Here is a 22,345-nt window from a genome sequence, read left to right on the forward strand (position 1 = left end):
CAATACTTGGTTGGAGCTCCTTTTGCCTCAATTACTGCGTTAATGCGGCGTGGCATGGAGTCGATGAGTTTCTGGCATTGCTCAGGTGTTATGAGAGCCCAGGTTGCTCTGATAGTGGCCTTCAACTCTTCTGCGTTTTGGGTCTGGCATTCTGCATCTTCCTTTTCACAATACCCCACAGATTTTCTATGGGGCTAAGGTCAGGGGAGTTGGCGGGCCAATTTAGAACAGAAATACCATGGTCCGTAAACCAGGCACGGGTAGATTTTGCGCTGTGTGCAGGCGCCAAGTCCTGTTGGAACTTGAAATCTCCATCTCCATAGAGCAAGTCAGCAGCAGGAAGCATGAAGTGCTCTAAAACTTGCTGGTAGACGGCTGCGTTGACCCTGGATCTCAGGAAACAGAGTGGACCGACACCAGCAGATGACATGGCACCCCAAACCATCACTGATGGTGGAAACTTTACACTAGACTTCAGGCAACGTGGATCCTGTGCCTCTCCTGTCTTCCTCCAGACTCTGGGACCTCGATTTCCAAAGGAAATGCAAAATTTGCATGGTTGGGTGATGGTTTGGGGTGCCATGTTATCTGCTGGTGTCGGTCCACTCTGTTTCCTGAGATCCAGGGTCAACGCAGCCGTCTACCAGCAAGTTTTAGAGCACTTCATGCTTCCTGCTGCTGACCTGCTCTATGGAGATGGAGATTTCAAGTTCCAACAGGACTTGGCGCCTGCACACAGCGCAAAATCTACCCGTGCTTGGTTTACGGACCATGGTATTTCTGTTCTAAATTGGCCCGCCAACTCCCCTGACCTTAGCCCCATAGAAAATCTGTGGGGTATTGTGAAAAGGAAGATGCAGAATGCCAGACCCAAAAACGCAGAAGAGTTGAAGGCCACTATCAGAGCAACCTGGGCTCTCATAACACCTGAGCAGTGCCAGAAACTCATCGACTCCATGCCACGCCGCATTAACGCAGTAATTGAGGCAAAAGGAGCTCCAACCAAGTATTGAGTATTGTACATGCTCATATTTTTCATTTTCATACTTTTCAGTTGGCCAACATTTCTAAAAATCCTTTTTTTGTATTAGCCTTAAGTAATATTCTAATTTTGTGACACACGGAATTTTGGATTTTCATTTGTTGCCACTTCAAATCATCAAAATTAAATGAAAAACATTTGAATGCATCAGTCTGTGTGCAATGAATAAATATAATGTACAAGTTACACCTTTTGAATGCAATTACTGAAATAAATCAAGTTTTTCAAAATATTCTAATTTACTGGCTTTTACCTGTATATAGCCATATTGCTGAGAGAGCGCAGCCTGTAGGTTCAATGTACGTACACAATCGATTATCTTAGTTGACAGTAATGAGACAGTACTGTGTTTATGCAAGTTTATATTCTGTTATGTTGTTTGTAGTGGTTGTCTTGTATTCACGTTAGCATTTAAAATAGCTAGCATTAGCGCACAACTTGTTTCTCCAGTAAATGAGCAGTATCACCAGTCAGTGAGTTTATCAAAGTTTTCGAATTAATCGCAATCCTTATTTGTAACAATTCTTAATCGATTAAAAAAATAAAAAAATGGATTAAAAACATAATTATATATACACACACACACACACACACACACACACGCACACACACACACACACACACACACAAATATATATATATATATATATATATATATATATATATATATATATATATACATATACATACTATGGTCTTTTTTTAATCTGTCCTGTCTAGCCACTCAGGCAAATTGTTTTGTTAATGTAGATGATATTATCTTTTGTACAGATTTACTTGAGAAAAGAGAAGTTTTGGATACTTCTCTTGCCTTATTTGTATTTGACTTTATTAGGGATGTCCCGATCCGATATTTGGATCCGATCGGCCGCCGATATTTGCCAAAAAATGCGTATCGGCAAGGCATGGGAAAATGCCGATCCAGATCCAGTTTTAAAAAAAACGTGTTTTCCAACGCACCGATTTAAATAATACATTCCACTTTTCTGCTGCTCCCTAATTTCCGTTCCGCATTTTCCAGCACACCTTCAACACATCCACAGGTCTGTGGATTCTCACGCAGTTGCTTTTAGCTGTTGGCATTACACGACAGGCTCTTCTCACTCTTTCCTGTGTCTCCCTCTTAAACAGACAGCAAGCGCACCTTCTTACACACGTCACATACTGTCACGTCATACGTCACATACGTATACGCCCTCCTCGAGCAGAGAGGTAGCAGCATGGCTAACGTTAGCTGTGATGCTAGCACAGCCGTGCGAGCAACGTTCCCTCTAAGGTGCGCGCCTGTGCAATTGCGTACTGCTCAAGCGTCCTCTGCGCACGGCAAAACTATGCCACACAAAATCAAATAAAAAAATAAGCGCATAACAATTTTCGACACACGGACACGCCAGAGAAAACAGTTTTCGTCATCATTGTTCAAATATTGTAACGTCTGTCGAGACGCTTATCTGCCACACGCCCTCACCATCAAAATGCCGAGGCAAACATTTCCAGATCAACACCGTATGAAAAAAATAGTGATTTTTTTAGTTGTGATTTCCTTCTCTGCATGAAAGTTTAAAAGTAGCATATATTAATGCAGAATCAAGAAGAATGTTTTAATGTAGACACATAGAATCATCATACTGCTGTGATTATATGCATCAAGTGTTCATTCAAGGCTAAGGCAAAATATCGAGATATATATTGTGTATCGCAATATGGCCTTAAAATATCGCAATATTAAAAAAAGGCCATATCGCCCAGCCCTAGTTCAATGATGCCATTTCTGTTTGTCGTGTATAATTTTGTCTATTTTGTGTTTATCCTTGAATATACAGGTCAGTTTCTTGTTACCAACCATTGTGTATTATTCAAACTCCCCTAATTCAGCTGGCTAGTTGTTATCAAGAGTACTAAAACCCTTTTCAACATGATTCTGAAAACTAAGTAGGCTAAATAACTTTAAACTTTAATACATGCTCGGATAGGCCAGTATCGGTATCGGATCGGAAGTGCAAAAACAACATCGGTATCGGATCGGAAGTGCAAAAACCTGGATCGGGACATCCCTAGACTTTATTAAATGTTTAGGTACTATTTTTTTTTTTAAACAAAACCAGTTTTCTTGGTTTCTTAATTATTAGAGCTGTTTATCTATTTTATGGTACAGAGGGAATTCCTCTGTACCAAAAAGAACATGTCTCTGCTGTTGGAGTAACAACCATAATAGTACCGGTATACCAGTATAAAAAAAAAACATTTTCTTCCTGAAATAATCATTAAACTTGTTTTATGTCTTGGTACACATTATTTTAGAGTACCTCAAATTGAAACTACACATTAATGTATGTTCATTCAATATAAGATACAGAATTTGAGTTCTAAAAACTCCACAATCTGGGTCACAGCTTGCCGTTTGCCAAAGCACTGGTGAGAAGCACTGATGTATACGAACAATTAAATAATACTAATATTTATTTACCATTTTAAAGTGTTGTTTATAAAAATAATAACATAAGGGATAAGCGGTAGAAAATGGATGGATGGATGGATGAAATAAACACATTTTACTTTGTTTACTGCAGAATGTTTGTGATGACAAGCAAAAAAAATGTGTTCTCTTTACTCCCACAAAACGTACCAAAAAATAAGCAAAACTGTGGGTTTAAAACCAGGTACGGACCTTAGCGTGGGTTAACTGTACTGTTGCACCTCTAGTAAACACAATAATATATATATAAACAAAATGACAGTTGTCAGCTGTTAGCATATCTCCATCAAACATGTTGGAAATGTCTGTTACAAAATACTGCAGTAGTAAACAGTAGGGATGCGGTAATCGGAAAAATCCTGCACGAGACAATCCGCTTTAATTTAAAAAAATAAAAATAAATTGTGATATTAATCGAGATCGTATAGTATGAAAAATGTGATTGTAATCTTTTTTTTTGCCGTATTGCCCAGCCGTACTGGAAAGTGCTAGATTTGATATGGAGCAAAGCCTGTTTTTTAAAAGGGTAACCACACTTTTTGGGGGAAATTTGCCCATCATTCACAATCCTTATGTAAGACATATGTTTTTTTTTTTTTAATGCATTTTACCTAGTAAATAAAAGCGAGCAAAAGTCCGCTTGCAAGGGGACCTATGGGAGTCGTTCTATTCTGCCTATAAAGCGCTTAAAAAAACATCCAAACACCTCCATTAAGGCTTTACTGCTTATACATGCCAGGGTTTTCCCTTAATGTAACTAAACATGGCACAATCATAGTCGCCACACCTTCAAAATAGTTTTTTTTTTTTTTACATGAAAACAAATTCAATTATTTATAATGCATTGTAGCCTCCATAAGAAGTCAAAAGTCTCACGCTTGCTATTTTTAACTTTTATTGAGCATAATATGATAACAGTTCAAACAATTCTAACATATGTTACTTCCCATGCAAACACTTTCGTCTCCGTGCTTCCCCAGACATACACTAACATTTCCTCATTCTCCACCAATGCACATTGAGGCACGGACGGTGTTTGAGTTAATGGTAAAAATAAATATCAAATCAAAACCACACGAACATAAAACCTTACCACCAGCTGGTTGTTACACTACGAATGGATATATACATATGGCCTATTATTTGCGCACTATTAACTAGTGATGCATCGAAACTCAGCCGCCAAAAAAAGACTTGGATAAACAAAAACAGCTCTGCTGAAATAGGATAATGTGATGACCTGTTCAGTGGCCTTGTGGTTAGAGTGTACGCCCTGAGATCGGTAGGTCGTGAGTTCAAACCCCGGCCGAGTCATACCAAAGACTATAAAAATGGGACCCATTACCTCCCTGCTTGGCACTCAGCATCAAGGGTTGGAATTGGGGGTTAAATCACCAAAATGATTCTCGAGCGCAGCCACCACTGCTGCTCACTGCTCTCCTCACCTCCCAGGGGGTGGAACAAGGGGATGGGTCAAATGCAGAGGGTAATTTCACCACACCTAGTGTGTGTGTGACTATCAGTGGTACTTTAACTTTAACGTAAACAAGACGCGTACAATTGTCTGGAACGTAGTCAGCATGTTTGTGATGTAGACGTAACTTCAATATTATATCCCAGATATACCCACGGACAGCGATCTACAAAATGTGCAAATCTGAAGAGGACAGTGGCAGCTTTGAGGGAGAGAAAGTCGCTGGAGCAGCAGCGCAAAGCAAGTGTGACGTCATGCTCGCTGCAGCTCGCTTTTCGTCAGGGGCATCGAGGGACAGAAGTAGAGTCTCTAAACACGAGTACATTCTATAATAACACCAGAAAAAAATGCTAGATTTGTTGCTCGCTGTTTTTAATGAAGAAACTGTCACTAAAAGTCTCTAGACACTTGAAAAATTCTCAACAAAGTACATTTATTTATTTTGCAATAAACAGCAACAATTAAAAATAGAGCAAAACGATATAATATAAAAAAGATATACTAATTAATAAAACAGATTTGCTTTTAAAATGTATGTACTTTTAAAGAAAATCATATCATTATAGAAAATAATGCAAATTTGACGACGTCATGGTGACCACGCCTTCACTGCCACAGACATCTTGGCAATCTATGGGAAACCCTGCATGATGTAAGTATATATGTAATGTAGTAACAGGCACAATAATAATAAAGTTAAAGTACCAATGATTGTCACACACACAATAACATGTAATATTTATGTAATTTCTCATTTTAAACAAGTCTTTCTCAAATAGTGGGGCGGGCCCACCCTGGGGGGGTGCGGTGCAATGCCAGGGGGGCGCTTGTGACCTCGGGGAACATGCTTTTTTTTTGCCGTACCAGACTATGATGAAGCGTATGTAGCACTTGGCTTCACAATAACCACGGTGGGAGACGAGGAACTTGTCCAGTGTGTACATCGCCTTCCGCCCGAAGCAGCTGAGATAGGCTCCAGCACCCCCCGCGACCCCAAAAGGGACCAGCGGCAGGAAATGGATGGATGGATGGAGACGAGGAAAGACCGGTGTGTTGGTTCCTTTAATGTTAATAAGCTTACAATGTTATGCAGAGGTATAGTTATAACAATTTTATGGACAAATTAGTCACGGTGGAGAGTGGGGGGGGGGGGGCGCGCGAAACATTTTCTTCTCCCTAGGGCAGGGGTAGGGAACCTATGGCTCTAGAGTCTGATGTGGCTCTTTTGATGACTGCATCTGGCTCTCAGATAAATCTTGGCTGAGATTGCTTAACACGATAAGTAATGAATAATTCAGCTGGTAATCAGTGTTAAAAATAACGTTCAAAAATATAAAACATTCTCTTGCATTTTAATCCAACCATCCGTTTTCTACCGCACCTGTTCAAGAAGTCGCATTAATGGTAAGAAGTATTTTATTTATTATTGGTTAGCTTCAGCTTCAAACGAATAAGAGACTTATTATACTCTAAAGATGTTGGTCTTACTTAAAAATGCAGGCATTTAGTTGTATTCAGTGTTAAAAAAATATTATATGGCTCTCACGGAAATACATTTTAAAATATTTGGCTTTCATGGCTCTCTCCGCCAAAAAGGTTCGCGACCCCTGCCCTAGGGGGAGGCGTAACAGAAAATATTTGACAAGTAGTGCTTTAAACATACACCAACATATTCATTTCCCAAATTAATACCACAATAATTCATGAAGTTAAGCTCATGACGCAGTAAGTTAAAAGATGCGGACACATTTGTTAGTGGATACTTTCTAATGTACTTCTTCCTTGGAGATGTTGTATGTATGCAACTATAAATATCGGACACTTGTTCATATTGACAAATGTGCTGTATTACACTGCAATATTGTTTCATTATAATTAGGGCTGGGCGATATGGCCGAAAACTATATCCCAATATACATTTTTTATATTGATCAATATCGATAATTATTGATATACTTTTTATGACTTATTTAACCCTGCCAATAAATATAGTGAAACAATTTCCAACTTATTGAGGGTGCTATTTATCAGTGGAGAAGGTATTTGGTAGCCAGGTTAGATGAGCACGGCTCATGTAATAAAATAGTTCAAGTAGATTTGAAGGTAGTTGCAGATTTGAGCCACTAGATGGCAGTAATGTATACGCTATTGAACACTACACAGACGAGTTTGAGAAGCTACTCAATATAAACGGACACATTGGAAGTGTCAGGATGTTACCGCACGTCTGCATTAAAACCAACAAAACTAAAGACAAGCTTCTGTTATTGAGTTGATATATCAAGATATCACAGTTTCTCTTCTCACTCCATGCAGTGAATCCACAGCTAAGACAGAAAGACAACGCATACACACTAGTGTTATGAGAGTAGGGTATAAGTGTGTGTGCTCCTTTAAGAATGGCAGTGTGTACTGTTGGGTAAGTGACGTCAGTGAGTAAGTGGAAGAGTGAAAAAAGCAAGCGGTATCATGCACTTGAAACACTATTGGCAACTGCCGGTTGTGTCCTGCAGAAATAAGAATATAGCGACTAAATTGTCACGAGTCGGCAGCCTGGTCATTCGACAAGAAAGCTGAGCTTAGCAGACCCATTGTGAGGTAAAGTGAAAGGTGTTACCCCCCACGAAAACATCAGTCCTGGAGAGAACGTCTCCTCTCATCTCGACTACGGTCTGGGAGCCGAACAGCAGGAAAGGTGTAACACTCGGTAGTTGATACTGTTACCTGATTGGCTGTTAATGTCTCCCTCCCATTGCTCAGTGACACTTCCTGTTTCCTGTTCTCTGGGTTCCCAAAGCGCGAGTGACTTCATGAAACAGCTCTTGCTTCATAATTTCTGATTTATTCCAACCAAAAAATATAATTTAATATTTTATCGAACGCATTTTACATTGATATCGAGTATGTGTCAATCGTGATATATATTGAAATCGTATTATCGGCCCAGCTCTAACTATTATTATATATGTCTAGCTTGTGTGCTATTTTGTGCTTAGTTGTTGTGTAGCTGCTAGCGTGTAGTAGCCTACAGCCTACCATGTTTACCTTTTGTAAATTACTTGACTAAAATAGAAAAAAAAGACCAACCTTGTGCGCTTATTGGAGGACATTCAGGCCCCGTTTACACTAAGTCGGATAAGGTTATCCAGTGTAAATCACACCTAACCTTATCCGTGTCCACACACAACAATGCCACCGTTTAAGACCCCCGCCTTCCTCCGTCCGCCGGTGCAACACGACCTAGTACGCATGGGCGGGAAAAAAAATCAAATTAAAATAAATCCACCCGAGCATCTATCTGCTCCAAACTCTCCAGTCGATGACTTTACTTCACTGTGAAGTTGTTAATTAAAAGAGCTATATTGTAAATAGTTTGCTGTGCATTTTACATTGGTTTGCTGTGTTTTGTGTGCAAGGGGACCTCCTTTGAACAATATCCAGTGTTGTGGTATTTCAATTAACTAGAATCCAGTGTGCTGTGGGGCCCTATTGTAGTGAATCACACCTGAGCCATCCTAAATTAATCAAATCTTTAATCGACATGAGAAAGTAGACAACGCGATAAAGAACATTTTACAACAATTACAACAATTAATCTAGGGATCTAAATATATATATATATATATATATATATATATATATATATATATATATATATATATATATATATATATATATATATATATATATATATATATATATATATATATATATATATATATATATAAAACTATTGTTGTGGGTTGACTCCGCCGTTGGGGTATTCTTTTGTGAGATATGGTGTGGGCGGGGTCTTTCTGGCGTCACTTCCTCTCCGAACTCACTTTGTAAACGACTGATGAGTCCATACAAACCTAAGTGCCGGAGATTCAAGAAATACACAGCTGAATTAGCTGTGTAAAAATGTGTCCCGAGGAGAGGGACCTTAAATGATGATTTAGTGTGGCTGAAACGGAGCTTGGGCTAAATAATTATTTGTTTAAGGGGTTAAACGACTTAGTGTAGACCTTAGATGTTAACTCAGCTGGATTAAACACGCTGCAGGACAGGCTTGTATCGGATATTAAATCACATATTTAATATGCAAGCACATATCCAAACTTGCTTTTTGATGATATCAATATTAGATCGGGAATTTGATTATTGACAAAACGAACCACACTGTTAGAGCAAACGCACCAGAGTTTGTTTAAACACAACCAAACATGGTGTGAACGCTGCAGAGTTTGGTTAAGTCTGCCACCAATGTTCAAACAGGAAAAAATCCTTGTAAACTCTGGAATAAACCCCTTCAGCCTCTCCCGTCAACTACCTGCTGCTGTAATCTTTCAGATGTATGCACACAAGAAGCCAAGAGGACTCAAGTGCGGAACATCAGTGAAATGCAGCTAAAACTGGGCAATGTAAACGCACACGAGTGCTGCTATCTGCATGCAAAGTGTGATGTATGGTTTTAATGAGGCTGTTAGCATTGCGTTATTCTCAATTTTTAATAGCACAAGGGAAGTGGCAACCAAACGAGAACGGTGAATTGCCTTGATTGACAGATAAAATGAGACGTATACCATTACCTCAGTGACAAGCGCTTGGAATATCTAATAAGCGAAAAACAGTCAAAGGACTGACGGGCAAATCGCTTTCTGCCGTGCACATATTATAGATATTATATTCACCATTTATTCTCTTTTAAAAAGCACACACTAAAAATGTAGGTAATGAAAAGAGATACCTCGCTCACCGCAGTGGCTGAGCACAGTTAAACTGGATTTTTCAACCGACGACCTTTTGCTCGTCTGCCAGTCAGCCTGCCTTTCTGCCGCGTGTCAGAGGTCCAGTGAAGTATGCAATATGAAATAACTGGGCTGTGTTCACAGCTTGTAAGGCTACAAGTCAATAAAAAGTGCAGGCTGAAGACATGGAAGCAGGCAAGTTGGGGGCACAAAGAAGCGGTGATTAAGACAGAAGTATTCTTCTGTTCCATCACTGTTACTGATATGCAGGACCATTGGTGAGCAGCACCAGCATCAATCTGGGATGCACACACATGCAGTAGTGCATTTAACAGCCAAGGAAGACGTTTTTGGATTGTAATTATATGGCTGAATAATAAATTGAAGGGGTGGCTTTAATGCAAGGCTATTCCAGTTCACTACAAATACAATCAGTCACTCATTTTCCACTGCATCGCCAGTGGAAAGCCAATATGCGTGTTTAATGCTGCTCTTGATTAAATGCTGTTGTAGCTTGTAGCAAAGCTAATGAATTGTGCTTTTGAGGAAAAAGTTACACACTGTCTGGTTTTAGCCCATTTTCAACACAACGTGACACTTAGGGTCACGTTAGTCCAGGTGTCTTCTGAGCACACTTCATGTTTACTTTCTCATGTGTATGCTTTTACTTTGCTATGATCTCACCACAGCAGGAGAGTCGTTTCGATTCTGGCTGAAAGGAACAGACCTAGATAGGGCTGCAACTGCCTTTTATTAATATCTCAATATTTTTAGGCCATGTCACGATACACGATATATATCTCGATATTTTGCCTTAGCCTTGAATTAACACTAGATGCATATAATCACACCAGTATGATGATTCTATGTGTCTACATTAAAACATTCTTGTTCAGACTGCATTAATATATGCTCATTTTAAACTTTCATGCAGAGAGGGAAATCACAACTAAGCCAATTTACCAAAACTGTATTTATTAAACAGTTATTAAGCAGTGGCACAAACATTCATGTAATTTCAAAACAGAAAGTGCAAGATTGTCAGAGAAATTTTAAAACAAGCTATTAGTGAACTTTTGTGCATGATGTCACTAAGATGACATATCAAAACAACACTAAATTAAAGTACACTTTTTGTACAGAACGCCACTACAATAGTTTAAAACAAATAAAGTGCACTTGTGTGCATGATGTCACACAAGATATTTCAAAAACGGTCAAATAAAAATGAGCTGCATAATAGGAAATCAAATAGTGTATGTCCTTCGCTATGTGGTAGGTTACTGCGGATGTTATCTCCTGTTTTTAACTATTTTTTTCATACGGTGTTGATTTGGAAATGGAAGACACCGGGCTCAATTGGGTCAGTGCATTTTGTGGGTGTGGCACCGGCCGAGATGTTTGCATGGCGAGTTTCAAGCACTCTTCATTCTCTAGCGGGTGACTTTTCAAATGATGCTACAAATTAGTAGTGCTGCTACTTTTTGTAGAAACGCTTTTGCCGAATACTTGACATATTACAGTCGTCTGTTCAACATCTTCCCGCTTGAAGCCAAACCACCGCCAGACGATGGACCCCGTGCTGTTTTTCTTGGAATTAATTATTCTTCCTCCATTTGTTACCAGATTCCCACCTTCTCTCTCTCGTATTATCACTCGCACCACCTGACACAGTGTTGCTACCTCTCTGCTCCGCGAGGGCGTATGACGTTGCACGCGCGACAGTATGTGACGTATGTAAGAAGGTGCGCTTGTTTTATGTCTCTGTGAGGAGCGACAAGAAAGAGTGAAAAACGCCTGTAGTGTAATGCCCGCAGATAAAAGCGACTGTGTGAGAACGTATACTCGAATACTCACGATATAGTCAGTTTCTATATCGCACAGAGACAAACCTGCGATATATCAAGTATATTCGATATATCGCCCAGCCCTAGCTGCAATGATTAGTTGACATTGTCGACAAATGTCGACAATTATATTTGTCACCGACAATTATATTTGTCGACAATAGTCGTGATGTCATCACTTGCGTTTTTCCAGGCGGAAGCGGTTCAGCACCGCCACTCTGCAAAAACATTGCAAGTGATAACATGTAAAGTGTGACAACAATTCCTCCTATTCTTGTTAAAACCATGAATACCTTGCTCATTTTGCAAAGCGGATCTTGTTATTATGGCTGTACATCTGTGATACGCGAGCATTTAAAGCAGAGGCATGATGTCGGACATCTGGAGGGAGCACGCTGTCTCAGCCTCGGTAAGAATGTAAGCTTATGCTTTGCTAGCTAGCTAACAAGCGTGAAACGAGGTTTGTGTGAAAAATTACTTTAACTACTTTTTTAGCAAAAGTCAGCCAGCTAAACTTTGTCTACATCAATTCAAGTGGTGTCTATTTGCAATGCGGTAAAAAGGGCACAATAACAAAACACACACACACACACACACACACACACACACACACACACACAGACAGGTACCAATGTGAATTGTTGAATGTGCTCAAAAAGTACTTATACAAACACTGAAATAAACAGACACACTGTTAGAAAACCCACTATTGTTTCTTATGCTTCACTGATAGTGTTTTAGTCTTAGTATTTTTTCTGTTTTAATGGCTAAGCTTTGTTTGTTTTAAATATCGATTTGTACTGTAGCACTTTAGGATTTGTTTAAATGAAAAGTTCATAACAAATTAAATATATCAGCAATATTTATTATTTCTATTGAGCGTGGTGGCGTCCTACTCTGTTCAGCGGTCCTTGAACACAGCGTAAAACCACCTCTGTCTTTTTTCCTCCAAGTATAGAATGAACATTCTGTACTAAGAGAGCACAGCTTGTCGGTTCAATGTCCACAATTGAATACCTTAGTTGCTCAGACGGTAATATGTTTGTATACATTTGGATTGGGGTATGACATTTCTTATTAGGGAAAATGTTAATGTCTCTTGTTTTCATGTTAGCATAAAGCAAGCGAGATGGCGCCAGTCAGTTTGTGAGTTTATCAAAGTGCAGTTATCAATTTAGTTTTTTCCATCATTTTCAATTTAAAAAGGTAATACTAATGGTCGGCAGTATTACCGCAGTTGTCATTAATACCGTTTATTGTTACATCCCTAACTGTTGTGTAGTTAGTTTCTAGTAGCCTATAGCCTACCATGTTTACCTTTTGTACAGTAAATGACTTGACTAAAATAAAAGGAAAGACCAACCCTGTGTGCTTATTTGAGGACATTTAGATGTTAACATGCTGCAGGACTGCTTGTATCAGACTGTATATCAAACAGCACATATTATCACATACTTTTATTGATGATATCAGAACAATATCAATATCGGATTGGGACACCCCTGATAATAATAATCTCAATGTATCCTCTCAATGTTAAGCACTTCGGTGTGTAAAAAAAGCACTATATGATGATCAGAAGTGATCAGAGCGTTACATAATACGACGACTCAACTATTACAAAATAATTGTATGAACACATTTGTTTGTATTTTTACTGATTATTTGGAGAAAGTTCATCTGTTTTGCTGATTTGAAAGTTGTCTACAAAAGAAAATGATCACTATCAAAAATTTTAAATAGGAAAGCTTTGGAGCTAATAGGAACACTTGCTGAACCAGACAGAATTTGTTTTCCGACGTAGACAAAGACGGCCACCTGGTTTCCAGCATTGATCAAATGTTGTTTCTCATAAATAATGTCTAAATAAACCTTGTTCTACAACCATGTGGCGTGTAAAATGACTGCAGAATTGTGCTCGTAACCCCTTGTAAAACATAATACAGATAATCTCAAAGTTTTACAATCATTAAACAAACGATCAATGACTTAATGTCAATTAGAGAAGTCCCTGCAGAAGCCTCTTGTCTAATAGCCGCCATGTTTTTCTACCATTCTTGATTACATTTTACAACCATGTGCTTGTCAGTCTCCTAAAGGTGTGGTCAAATGGTAATTGGGATAAACCCCCCCTAACAGTGGGTATTAAGCTGCGTGAGAAATCTCAAGTAATTTCGACTCATGTGTTTAATAACAGCACTACTGTCTGGTGTATTACATTCAGACTTAGAAGAAAATGTTATATTATGGTTATTTTCACCAAAATTATTATGGTACTGTAGAATGCGCTCAAAAAGTATTTATACACTTATAACCAAGTTTAATTCCAAAATTTTTTTTAAATATATATATATAAATAGCCACACACTATAATAAGTACTTCCAGGGCAGAATACATGTGATAACCCTTGTGTAATGTTCATATTGTTGTTACTCAGCCAGAGTTTGTGGGTCTGATGGACCCGTTACATTTTGTGGATTTTAATGCCTCACAATCAAACACTTTTATGTTAAAATACTGAACAGATGTTTACCTTATCTCAATAAACATCTGTTCAGTATAAAAGCATTAAAAGCCACAAAATGCAACGGGTCCATCAGACCCACAAACGCTAGCTGAGTAACAACAATATGAACGTTGCACGGAAAATTTCTCTGCCAGTTTCTGCATCCTACAGGGATTCTTCTTTTGTGTTTCTGCACCTGCGGTTCCCACACAAGGTTGCAACATTGTTTGTCAACACTGTCTGCTCTCATTTTCTCGCACATTTGACCCTCTGATGTTCTGTGTACCTACACTCTGTCCTCCTCCTGTCCAGGCCTTCTGTGTGTGTGTGTGTGTGTGTGTGTGTGTGTGTGTGTGTGTGTGTGTGTGTGTGTGTGTGTGTGTGTGTGTGTGTGTGTGTGTGTGTGTGTGGTACACAGAACATCAATTTCCACACTTCTATTAGCTATTATGTTCGGGTCCAGTGGACCCAAACATCTTATATGTAATAGAAATGTGTAGGGGGGGGTGTATGGTGTGTGGTCATTAAATATGTATTCTGATATATGTTCTTCACAGAAAATGAGCCAAAGTCAGTGAGTCTCAGTTTGAAAAAATTGATTAATTGTATCATTTTTCTTTTAATAAAAAATGAAAACGGGTCCCACAGACCCGAACACCACACAAGGTAATAATATTGTTTTGACTACTTAAGAGCCATATTATTTTCATTGAACACAGAGAGCAGTCTACCAATTCCTTGTGCGTTAAACCACCTTGGCCAAAAAAGCTGATTCTGACTTGAGCATTTAAATATGTTTATTTTCTTCCGTTTTAATTTTTAAAAGGCTTTGTGTTTTTTTTCCATTTTCTATCACTTGTCCCTCTCAGGGTGGCGAAGTGGCTAGAGTCTATCCGAGATGCATTCGGGCGGAAGGCGGGTACACCCTGAACAAGTCGCCACCTCATCCAAGGGCCAACACAGATAGAAAGGCAACATTCACACACTAGGGCCTATTTTTACAGAAAATAACACGTGTTGGGTGTGTCATTTCCGGTTTTTGTGACGTCCCACAAATATACTTCCTTTGTCATATTCCTTCGAGTACCGACCGATCTCTCTGTCTAAGAGAGCAAAGCCTGTAGGTTTAATGTGCACAATTCCATATCTTAGCTGCTCAGACAGTAATGTGTTTATAGAAGTTTAGATTGGGGAATGTTGTTTTTTATTGAAGAAAGAAGTTAATTAATGTCTCTTCAATTCATGTTAGCATTTAGGCTAGCCAGCGCTAGTCGGGTTCTCTATTAAATGAGCAGTGTCACTGGTTATCAATCACGGTTTTATGCAAATGTTTATTTAAAACAGTAATAATAACCATGGAAAGTTTCACCGCGGTTAATCATTATGCCGGTTATCATTACATCCCTCATTTACACAAACAAAATCATTGTGTTATGTATTGTACAATAAAATGTGATGAAGTCAAATCAACACGGTGACATTTTGGTCAGCTATAAAAACAAGAACTCTGCAATATGTTCGAAAGGTTGCAACCAAAATGTTTAATGGTCTCTAGCAATTCTCTCCATGACTTGTCATGGTCACCTGACACGCTGGCTGCTTGTTGCCAGGCAGAGTTCAAAGGGCTCAATCTTAATTGCCCCAAAGGCCAACGAAAAAGGCCACACCCACTTTTATGTGTTTGAATAGCAAACAGGAAGGTACGCAGCGTTCAACGACAAGGGAAAATTAAAAAATGAGTGCATTACATTTCTTAACGGGGTTCCTGGAGAACTCTTTGACAAGAGAAATGTGTTTGTTTTTCTCAAAACTACACCTTTAGAGCAGTGTTTTTCAACCACTGTGCCGCGGAACAATAGTGTACCGTGAGATATTGTTTGGTGCGCCGAATATTAATTTCTCCTAATTGGGTTAAAAATATTTTATGCAAACCAGTAAGCATTATTCGCAAATAATGTGCCGTTGTTGAGTGTCTGTACTGTCTAGAGCTCGGCATATCAGTAGGTGGCAGCAGGTAGCTGATTGCTTTGTAGATGTCGGGAACACGGTTTGTCGTGATCACAATATGCGGGAGGCAACGTGCAGGGAAAAAGGTATCTAATGCTTAAACCAAAAATAAACAAAAGGCGAGTGCCGCTAAGATAAGGCATTGAAGCTTAATGCCTAGACTATGCAAAACGAAACTAAAACTGCTGCAAAGTAAACAAAAACAGAATGCTGGACGACAGCAAAGACTTACAGCGTGTGGAGCAGACGGCGTCCACAAAGTACATCCGTACATGACAACACCAAAATAGGAGCACAAGACAAGAACTAAAACACTACACACTGGGAAAACACCAAAAAACTCAAAATACGTCACAGCGTGATGTGATAGGTCGTGACAGTACACCTACTTTGAGACAAGAGTTATAGTGATGCATGGGTGGTTATGGTTTGAATTAGGGCTGGGCGATATGGAGTTTTATTAATATGTCGATATTGTTAGGCCATGTCACGATACACGATATATATCTCGATATTTTGCCTTAGCCTTGAATTAACACTTGATGCATATAATCACAGCAGTATGATGATTCTGTGTCTACATTAAAACATTCTTGTTCAGACTGCATTATTATATGGTAATTTTAAACTTTCATGCAGAGAGGGAAATCACAACTAAGTAAATTTACCAAAACTGTATTTATTAAACAGTTATTAAGCAGTGGCACAAACGTTCATGTCATTTCATAACAGAAAGTGCAAGATTGTCAGAGACATTTGAAAACAAGCTATTAGTGCACTTTTGTGCATGATGTCACTAAGATGACATACCAAAACAACACTAAATTAAAGTGCACTTTTGGTACAAAACACCACTTTAATAGTTAAAAACAAATAAAGTGCACTTTTGTGCATGATGTCACACAAGATATTTCAAAAACTGTCAAATAAAAATGAGCTGCATAATAGGAACTCAAATAGTGTATGTCCTTCGCTATGTGGTAGGTTACTGCGGACGTTATCTCCTTCTGTTGTTGACTATTTTTTTCATATGGTGTTGATCTGGAAATGGATGACGCCAGGCTCATTTGGGTCAGTGCTGGTTGCTTCGGCATTTTGTTGGGTGTGGCACCGGTCGGAGATGTTGACATGCAGAGTTTTAAGCACTTCATTCTCTAGCGGGTGACTTTTCAAATTATGGTACAACATAGTAGTGCTGCTACTTATTGTAGCAACGCTTTTGCCGAATACTTGACATATTACGGTTGTCTGTTCAACATCTTCCCGCTTGAAGCCGAAAACCACCGCCAGACGATGGACCCCGTGCTGTTTTTCTTGGGAATTAATTATTCTTCCTCCATTTGTTACCGGATTGGCACCTTCTCTCTCTTGTATTACCACTCGCACGGCTCCGCTTGCACCACCTGCCACTGCTAACTTTACCCATGCAGCTACCTCTCTCTTATGTAACAAGGTGGGCTTGTTTTACATTTCTGTGAGAAGGAGAGACAAGAAAGTGTGAGAAAAGCCGGTACTGTAATGCCCGCAGCTAAAAGCAACTGCGTGAGAACATATATTCGATTATCACGATATAGTCATTTTCTACATCGCACAGAGATAAACCTGCGGTGTATCGAGTATATTCAATATCTCGGCCAGTCCTAGTTTGAATTCATATCCAACAATTGCGAGAACGACTTATTATTGTCAATATCGGCTGCTGAGTTTCGTTTTTTTATGTTTTCAGCTCGCGGTGTGCCTCGGGATTTTTTCAATGAAAAAAATGTGCCTTGGCTCAGAAAAGGTTGAAAAACACTGCTTTAGAGTACCGTATTTTCCGCACTATAAGGCGCATCGGATTTATAAGGCGCACCTTCAATGAATGGCATATTTCAAAACTTTGTTCATATATAAGGCGCACCGGATTATAAGGCGCACCTATGTCAACAAAACAGTCAGATAGGTCAGTCAAACTTTATTAATAGATAACAAACCAGCGTTCTGACAACTCCGTTCACTCCCAAAATGAATAAACAGCTGATTTACTCGTGTTACGTAAATCAAACGTGCAATCACAATATAGTAACACGTGAAATAGTGCAGAGCAATAACAATATATCAATAACTCAACGTTGCTCAAACGTTAATGTCACACAACACAACACACTAAATAAAAATGTAAAGCTCACTTTATGAAGTTATAGCTCATTCACAAATCCCTCGAATTCTTCTCCTTCAGTGTCCGAATTAAACAGTTGAGCGAATACGGCATCCAACATGGAACTCCGTCTCGTCGAAGTCGTCATTAATGGAGTCAGTGTCGTTGCCGTTTATTAGTTCAGTGACAATTCCTGCCTTCCTGAAAGCTCGGACCACAGATGAGACTGAATCAGCCCAGGCATTTACGATCCACTGGCAGATAGTGGCGTATGTCGTCTGGCGCTGTCTCCCTGTCTTGGTGAACGTCACGTGTGTTCGCCTTCTGTCATCCACTGTTCCCACGCAGTTAGCAGTCTAGCTTCGAATGCCCTGTTGACACCAATATCTAGCGGCTGGAGGTCTTTTGTCAATCCACCCGGAATGACGGCGAGTATTGAATTAAGCACGTAAGCGTGTCTCTTAATGTGATGTTATGAGCTAGCAAATATAACAACTACACTACCCAGCATGCAACGATAGTGACGAGCATGCGCGGTAGCCCTGAGAAGCGTTGTTGTATGCTGGCAGTTAGAATGTGGTTATGAGCACGCTGTGAGTAAACGTTGAGAACTCAGTTAACATGCCTCGTCTGCATTATTTATAATTAGACAGACAACACACTTAATAGGAGCCATTTTGGGGTCTTTACATAAACACACAAATGGAAATGAAACGTCACATATCCCAGCATGCACCGCGCGCTTCTTCTTCTTCTATGGGGAAAAAAGATGGCGGCTGTTTACCGTAGTTGCGAGACCGAAACTTTATAAAACTTAATATTAATATTAACCCATATATAAGGCGCACCGGATTATAAGGCGCACTGTCAGCTTTTGAGAAAATTTGTGGTTTTTAGGTGCGCCTTATAGTGCGGAAAATACGGTAATCTGACTCTCGCCAGATCCTTGTAGTTTGCTGAGCTCCACACAAGGATCTGGATATGAGGGGAATGCAAACTCCTTCCAGATAGCAAAAAATAATGAACCAATCAGGATCGCCGGGCGGGATTTCATAGATGTGACATAGCGCCGAAGCGACTGTTTGATTAAAACAACAATGGCGGCACATAGCGAGGAGTCGTGTGCTGACATTGATTCTGCTATTGCAACTGTTTTGTCGAATCTATCGAATATTAGTTCTTTAAAAGATGAACAGAGAACTTTTCGTTCTGTTATCCAATATGTTGGCCGTTCTGTTTTGGATTTCGCAGCGTCGCTCTCATCGGTGTCACGGGTTGATTTGGATGTGAGTAGTTGGAGTAGCACGTCATTCAAGATAACGGACAAGTGGTTTATCCAATCACATACAATGATTTTTTTTTTTACAAGGCCCCGCCTTCTGAAATACATCTCCTATTGAGTATTCCCGGATCCTTGTGTGGAGCTCAGCGAACTACAAGGATCTGGCGAGAGTCAGGTTAGCTTTAGAGAGCTGTTTGATTGATTAATTGAAACTTTTATTAGTAGATTGTAGGGGTGTGGGAAAAAATCGATTCGAATTCGAATCGCGATTCTCACGTTGTGCGATTCAGAATCGATTCTCATTTTTAAAAAAGCGATTTTTTTTATTTTTATTATTTTATTTTATTTTTTTAATTAATCAATCCAACAAAACAATACACAGCAATATTATAACAATGCAATCCAATTCCAAAACCAAACCCAACCCAGCAACACTGGGAACACTTGAGAGGAGACACAAACGCGACACAGAACAAACCAAAAGTAGTGAAACAAAAATGAATATTATCAACAACAGTATCAATATTAGTAACAATTTCAACATAGCAGTGATTAAAAATCCCTCATTGACATTATCATTAGACATTTATAAAAAATGTAAAAAAAAAAAAGAACAATAGTGTCACAGTGGCTTACACTTGCATCGCATCTCATAAGCTTGACAACACACTGTGTCCAATATTTTCACAAATATAAAATAAGTCATATTTTTGGTTCATTTAATAGTTAAAACAAATTTACATTATTGCAATCAGTTGATAAAACATTGTCCTTTACAATTATAAAAGCTTTTTACAAAAATCTACTACTTTGCTTGCATGTCAGCAGACTGGGGTAGATCCTGCTGAAATCCTATGTATTGAATGAATAGAGAATCGTTTTGAATCGGGAAAAAAAATCGTTTTTGAATCGAGAATCGTGTTGAAATGAATAAAAATCGATTTTGAATCTAATCGTGACCCCAAGAATCGATATTGAATCGAATCGTGGGACACCCAAAGATTCACAGCCCTAGTAGATTGTATAGTACAGTACATATTCCGTACAATTGACCACTAAATGGTAACACCCGAATAAGTTTTTCAACTTGTATAAGTCGGGGTCCACGTAAATCAATTCATGGTACAAATATATACTATCAGCATAAAACAGTAATCACACTAGTTCAGTGGTTCTTAACCTTGTTGGAGATACCGAACCCCACCAGTTTCATATGCGCATTCACCGAACCCTTCTTTAGTGAAAAATAAAATGGTTTTTTTTCTAATTCAACACAAAGTTATGTTTTTGGTAACACTTTAGTATGGGGAACATATTCTAAGTAACAAAGACTTAATTTAGAGTTTTTTGGACACTAGGGGAACATATTCTAAATAACAAAGTCTTAATTTAGAGTTATTTGGTTAGGGTTAGGGTTAGAGGGTTAGGGCCAGGTTTAGAGGGTTATAGTTATAATAAGGCCATGTCGAATAAGGCATTAATAAGTCCTTAATAATGACTAGTTAAGAACCAATATGTTACTAATTTGCATGTTAATAAGCAACTAATTAATGGTGAATATGTTCCCCATACTAAAGTGTGACCATGTTTTATTACTGGTGCACAAAATGAACTGTGCATGAACATCACCTTGTTCAAAGAACAAAACCAATAGTGCATAAACTCACAACAAATTACACACCTGCAAATCAGTGTGACTTCTTGCTGTTGCCGTATCCGTAATACGCCGATAGGGAGAAGTTTTTATTTACACGATGAGTCGGGTGTGTCTTGACCTCGGCCGAACCCCTGAGCCCGACTCACCGAACCCCTGGGGTTTGATCGAACCCAGGTTAAGAACCACTGCACTAGTTAATCATAAGAGTATATACATTGAATTATTTACATTATTTACATTGTAGGTTTGGTTGATATCAGCACTTCAGTCCTCAACAATTGCATCATCTGAGAAATGGACATTGAAACAGTGTAGGTCTGACTTTGTAAGATATGTACAGCGAGCAGTGAACATAGTGAGTTCAGAAAGCATAAGAACAAGTATATACATTTGATTATTTACAATCCGGGGAGGTGTTCTTTTAGTGCAATTTTAAAGGAGGATAGAGATGCACTTTCTTTTACACCTGTTGGGAGTGCATTCCATATTGATGTGGCATAGAAGGAGAATGAGGCAAGACTGTTATGATCCGCTGCCCGGATCATATTTTCTGTTTACGTTTTCAAGATACTTGTGTTTTTGGTTAGTTTTGGACTCCTTGAGTACCTGTTTTGTACACCTGAGTTTGTTGCCATGGCTGCTTATTATTTTCACCTGCCGCGTTTGTTCCCGACACGCACCTGTTTGTCATCACTGACATTATTATTTAAGCCTGTCCTCCCTGTCATTCGTTCTTGCTTCGTAGTTTGTTTTTATGCAACAGTTGACGACTTCTGGCTCTGTACCTGTTAGCTTCCACGCTAAACTCCTTTTTTACCTTCTAGCTCTTTTAGTTTTTGCCTTATGTGCTATGAGCACCCTTTTCTTTGTTCCAGTATAATTTATTCCGGTAAATAAATCATTCCTTTTACCTTCACGCTGTGTCCGAAGTCCGTTGTATCCTGGGAGAACGAAACCCCGCATCACCATGCGCCCCGGTCGTCACAGTACGAAGCAAGCACGAATGACAGGGAGGACAGGCTTAAATAATAATGTCAGTGATGACAAACAGGTGCGTGTCGGGAACAAACGCGGCAGGTGAAAATAATAAGCAGCCATGGCAACAAACTCAGGTGTACAAAACAGGTACTCAAGGAGTCCAAAACTAACCAAAAACACAAGTATCTTGAAAACGTAAACAGAAAAT

The 22,345-nt window shown here is 39.1% G+C and overlaps 1 protein-coding gene across 2 annotated transcripts in view; it reads right to left on the reverse strand.

The window, feature by feature from the left end:
• LOC133570836 (receptor-type tyrosine-protein phosphatase gamma-like) overlaps nt 1-22,345 on the reverse strand; it is a 519,637-nt gene that overhangs the window by 496,091 nt on the left and 1,201 nt on the right. Inside the window, exon 1 of one of the 2 annotated variants that reach the window (XM_061923574.1) lies at nt 22,071-22,143. The exons of the other annotated variant lie outside the window; for it this stretch is intronic. Within the exon in view, the coding sequence (XP_061779558.1) occupies nt 22,071-22,128 (58 nt within the window). The 5' untranslated portion in view covers nt 22,129-22,143. Of the gene's footprint in view, nt 1-22,070; nt 22,144-22,345 lie in introns of those variants that run through there. 2 annotated transcript variants of the gene reach the window in all.

This window comes from Nerophis lumbriciformis, linkage group LG28, assembly GCF_033978685.3.
Source record: "Nerophis lumbriciformis linkage group LG28, RoL_Nlum_v2.1, whole genome shotgun sequence".
Classification (NCBI taxonomy): Eukaryota; Metazoa; Chordata; class Actinopteri; order Syngnathiformes; family Syngnathidae; genus Nerophis; species Nerophis lumbriciformis.